The 4,355-nt window shown below is 41.5% G+C and overlaps 2 protein-coding genes and 1 long non-coding RNA gene across 3 annotated transcripts; all 3 read right to left on the bottom strand.

Annotated features, from left to right (window-relative positions):
- On the bottom strand, window positions 261-1,353 carry LOC109835962. The gene is made up of 2 exons (XR_002245752.1): window positions 1,160-1,353; window positions 261-358 (listed from the first exon to the last, which is right to left on the bottom strand). It is a non-coding gene; the product is annotated as an uncharacterized LOC109835962 (long non-coding RNA).
- LOC109838752 lies at window positions 1,592-2,431 on the bottom strand. Its single transcript, XM_020407172.1, has 5 exons — window positions 2,305-2,431; window positions 2,015-2,224; window positions 1,882-1,942; window positions 1,657-1,727; window positions 1,592-1,597 (listed from the first exon to the last, which is right to left on the bottom strand). The coding sequence occupies exons 1-5, from the start codon at window positions 2,332-2,334 to the stop codon at window positions 1,592-1,594; spliced, it is 378 nt and encodes a 125-aa protein (XP_020262761.1). The 5' UTR covers window positions 2,335-2,431.
- Window positions 2,376-3,459, bottom strand: LOC109838750. The gene is made up of 5 exons (XM_020407170.1): window positions 3,373-3,459; window positions 3,044-3,125; window positions 2,635-2,958; window positions 2,435-2,538; window positions 2,376-2,384 (listed from the first exon to the last, which is right to left on the bottom strand). The coding sequence occupies exons 1-5, from the start codon at window positions 3,457-3,459 to the stop codon at window positions 2,376-2,378; spliced, it is 606 nt and encodes a 201-aa protein (XP_020262759.1).

Here is a 4,355-nt window from a genome sequence, read left to right as displayed (position 1 = left end):
TTGTTTAGTGCACATCTGGCGTGTCAGTTTTCCGTCGCTAAAAGAGCTTTTAGCGACGGAATATCCGTCGCTAAAAATAATCTGAATTTTTTTAAATTTTTTTTTGAAAATAAGAAATTCCTGTACAATATATTTCACAACAATAACCTGTACAATAAATTTACCCAACACAAGCACATATAACACATATTTCACGTATATATAACAATTATTTCACTAAAAACATAATAAATATCCCAACATTAGAAATGTTTATACAGCACACCCATTGTTTTTAATGTTAAAACAAATAAACTCAGTCCCGATCATCATCATCCTCATCCTCATCACCAACTCCACCTTGTCGAGAAGTCCCAGCCTAAAAAAATAAATAAAACGTTATAGAGCAATACGTACATCATCAAAAACTGAATTTTACAGTAAAGTAACAAATTGTAAAACAACAAGGCATAACATGCAAGTATAGCAATAATAGAGTATCATGGCATATTCTTACATGTTATATGATTCAGAGAGAGTATCATGGCATATATTTATGTATTATACGCAAGCACGCACATGTTTTTAACAACGCACGCACCCGTACCTATCTCCGCCGACACGCACACACGCACGCACGAGTACCCAGCTCAACCCAATCCCCACACTTCCCCCTCCCCCACCACGACCAAACCCAACATCAAGCACGCACATAACGATCACGACAATACAACACATGCAACACCACAACACAACAATAACAACACCACCACCACTACAATAACAATCCCCCACCCACGAACCAACCAAACTCCTACCCCCCACCCCCTCCCCCTCCATCATCATCACCACCACCACCACCACCACGACGAAAACACCCACCAACCAACAACATAACCAACGACCCTACACACGAACGCCCCACAACAAAACAAAATAACAACTAACTAACCAACTCACTATCCAATACAACCATCGCTACGCATGCACGCACCATCAACACCACCATCACATAAAAACATTAAGTATATAATTTTAGTTGTGTTTCGGAGAGAGATATAGTTTGTGTGTAACAGTTTGTGTGATATCATTTAGTCACACGGCATACTCGTAACTAAGTAAGAATTTTATATTTAATTCATTTAATTAAAAAAGAAATATACATATATATATATATTACCTGATCCGCCAAAAACCGTCTCCTATATGCCTCCTGAGCATCAGAAGGTAGAGTCGATATAAACTGGGTGAATTCCAGCTCCCTCTGCTCCCGACGCCTCCGTTCTTCCTCCGCCATCTGGAGTAGCTCCGACTCCTGACGCGACTACCAATCTTCCATCGCTTTCATCCGCTGCTCCATAGTCGGGTCTTGAGAAGAACCGCATCCTGGTGGAGCTGCAGACTCGTGGGTGCTACTGGACTCGTACAGCCGATGCTCGGATCCTCTCCACCTGTATCTGTTCTTCCTACTCGGTCCAATGACGGTCTCGATGATGCTATCCTCCTCCTCTCTACTTAATCGGGTCGGAGTGTTAGAATCGACCTGAGTCTGTGATAATTGCTCCTGCACCTTAGCATGTAATTTCTCCTGCGATATACCAAAACAATCCGATCAATTCTAACACATTTAAAATGCATTATTAAAAAAATTAAATATACAAATTAACTGCTACTTACAGCCAGATCCCGGTTCTGCGCTTTCTTCACTTCATCGGCGTAATTTGGACTCCAACCAGTCAGAATACGATCTGCAAAATGCCCGAGTTCTCCCCTTCCCTATTTTATTCACATATATCATTAACTCATAACACATAAATTATACTCAAATTGATAACCTAAGAGCTAATATATTATATACCTCAAGCGCCAATTGATGATAATGCTGGCTGAAGGACCTGGAGCCCCCGTGATGCTCGTAACTGCGGGGCGCATTGCGGTTCCTCCTTGCTATTTCAGCTTGTTCCTGCAAAAGAATGTTAAACAGATATAATATAGAATTTCAAACAATAAACAAAGATATATACTTCAATAATACCTGAGCTTCGGCCGTGTCCCAATAATCGCAAAGTGCAAAAAAATCAACTCCATCGGCGCGCTCGTCAAGATGCCAGTAACGCTCCCAATCTTCTGTTCTTTGAGTAAAATATTTTTTCTTCAGCTCTGACCGCCACCTCTTGAACGATAGATTGATTTGCGTGAAGCAGTAAGTCCAGGCACAAGCGTAATCGTCAAGAAAGAAAAATCGCTTCAGCATACAATGAAAAAAGAGATACAAATCAGTGTGTTAAACAAAATAATATAAACTATAAAATAAATGACTCACACATATATATCGCCAACAAGCCACCAGCGCATCAATCCGCTGCGACTTCCACGTCAAATATATGTTGAAGAAATCATGTCTCCTGGCTAAAGCGGCGAGGAAATTGTTGAAAGAGTTAGCAAATGGCCCGACAGGCACGCCGTTCTCCCATCGGATCACGGCCCTCCGACGAATATCTGGGACGAGGTTCTGTGGCTTGGTACTACTGCGGCCGCGCCTAGTAGGTCGCTCGGTACCTACGAAAAAATGAAATTCAGGCGAAATATAAATCAATCAATATCGATAATACAAATTAAAATATTAACATATAAACTATAAAAATCTATACACACCTTTCAATTCGAGGCATCTACGCCTTGCTTGTTCATACCTCTGCTGTGCGATAAGTCGCAAATCATGATAAGCATCCCAATCCTCCTTCACCTTGGCCGGGTCGTGGGCTCGCTGATCCGGAATAGAATCCGGCGGTAGTGGCGCAGCTTCTACAGCTGCGCTATATGGCTCATATCGGCGCTCCTCCAATACATCTGCAGCCTGAGGAGGCGACGGCGGCATCTCTGCATGCTGGGCAGGATCAACGAGTGTCTCCGCATCAGGTGGAGCATCTCCTCGTCCTGTGTCCTGTGGCGGCCCGTCATGTGTAGCAGCGATGCGGCCTGCGTAGGAAATGTGAAAAAATAATGTTAGGCTCGTATTAATAGTTTATAGAAATGTACAGATATAATAAATAAATAAAAATACCTGACGTAGAGCCATGTACGTCGCCTCCAGAATGTCTACCAAAAACTCTCTCAAGCGCTCTCTTACGTAATCCTTTTGTCATCTATACTTTGAAAACATAATGAGTACCTAACAAAACTATAATACATGACTTTCCTCAGCAAATCTAATAACATCTCAAAATGTGTAACAGCCATCCCACTGAGTGTTTGGATATGAATAAGCCTCAACATAAAAAAAAGCCTTGTGAACTCGGTGCAACCCTCGTATAACGGTGACTCGTTTTCTTCAACAAGTCTCATCAATCGATCTACATCTTGAAACATATCATTAGTGTTGACATCACTCACCGACGGCGCTGCAAGAATATCTTCTAACATATCAGTCGTGTCAACTGTCGGATTGCTGACTTCAGTGAATTCTTCCTCTGATTGCATCACCGGGACGCCTTCACCGTGATGACTCCAAAATACATAAGAGCTATCAAATCCATTGATTGACAGATGGAAACTTACGTCACTCCTAGTGAGCATTTTATCATTCCTACAATTCTTACAAGGACAAAAAATCAACCCGCTGAGTGACCGTAGAGGGTTGGTGTCAGAGTAGGCTAAGAAAGCTTCTATCCCATCCTTGTATCGAGTGTCTAGATGCCTTCGATCACGTGGTATGCCCATGAACGATTTGTCAGGAATTGTCCGCATCTAGAATTTAAAAATTAATGGAAGTGAGCATATCCCTACATATATCATTTTAAGTTATAGGACAAGTGTGTGTGATCGGCTGTCAGAGGAAGGCTTCTATCCCATTAGGTATGTAAACGTAGCGTGTATATGTATTTACGTGTGTTCAAGTGTACTTTCAATTCGTCAAAATTTCGGCAGCACCTACCCGCTGTTCTCCGAGTACACTATAGTACACGGAGAACAACGAGTAAGCGCCGTCGAAACTCTGACGAAAAGAAAGTACACAAGAACACAAGTAAATACATATACACGCCATGTTTACATACCTAACCCGTCCAAACTGGACAGATCCAATAAATATTTATATATAAGCCCCCTCTCACATACGCGTACAAAAAAGTTATCGGACTATCTCCTAATGAGATCTTGGCCTTTGATTTATCAATCAAAGGCCAAGATCTCCTCATGCACAAAAGTAGGCGGGAGATAAGGCCTAGATATTGGCCTTTGATTGATAAATCAAAGGCCAAGATCTTCTTATTAGTAGGTATTAGAAGAGGATTCATCAAGTACATCAAGTACAGAAGTTACGTTATAGTATTCGGTAAATCGTCAAATCTTGTAGCTTTGCTAAAATAGCCAATAAT

Source organism: Asparagus officinalis, chromosome 4 (genome assembly GCF_001876935.1).
Source record: "Asparagus officinalis chromosome 4, Aspof.V1, whole genome shotgun sequence".
NCBI lineage: Eukaryota > Viridiplantae > Streptophyta > Magnoliopsida > Asparagales > Asparagaceae > Asparagus > Asparagus officinalis.
The sequence above is the reverse complement of the archived record's forward strand: the minus strand, read 5'-3'. Positions and strand labels throughout refer to the sequence as shown.

Coding starts and splice junctions, on each gene's coding strand:
- LOC109838752 (XM_020407172.1), bottom strand. CDS start 2,334: ATGCGCTGGTGGCTTGTTGGCGATATATAT. Junction 2,225..2,304: donor GGCTTGTTGGCGATATATAT/GTGTGAGTCATT, acceptor TGTATGCTGAAG/CGATTTTTCTTTCTTGACGA. Junction 1,728..1,881: donor CAGTTACGAGCATCACGGGG/GCTCCAGGTCCT, acceptor GGCATTTTGCAG/ATCGTATTCTGACTGGTTGG.
- LOC109838750 (XM_020407170.1), bottom strand. CDS start 3,459: ATGCAATCAGAGGAAGAATTCACTGAAGTCAGCAATCCGACAGTTGAC. Junction 3,126..3,372: donor ATATTCTTGCAGCGCCGTCG/GTGAGTGATGTC, acceptor TTCAAAGTATAG/ATGACAAAAGGATTACGTAA. Junction 2,959..3,043: donor CGTACATGGCTCTACGTCAG/GTATTTTTATTT, acceptor TTTCCTACGCAG/GCCGCATCGCTGCTACACAT.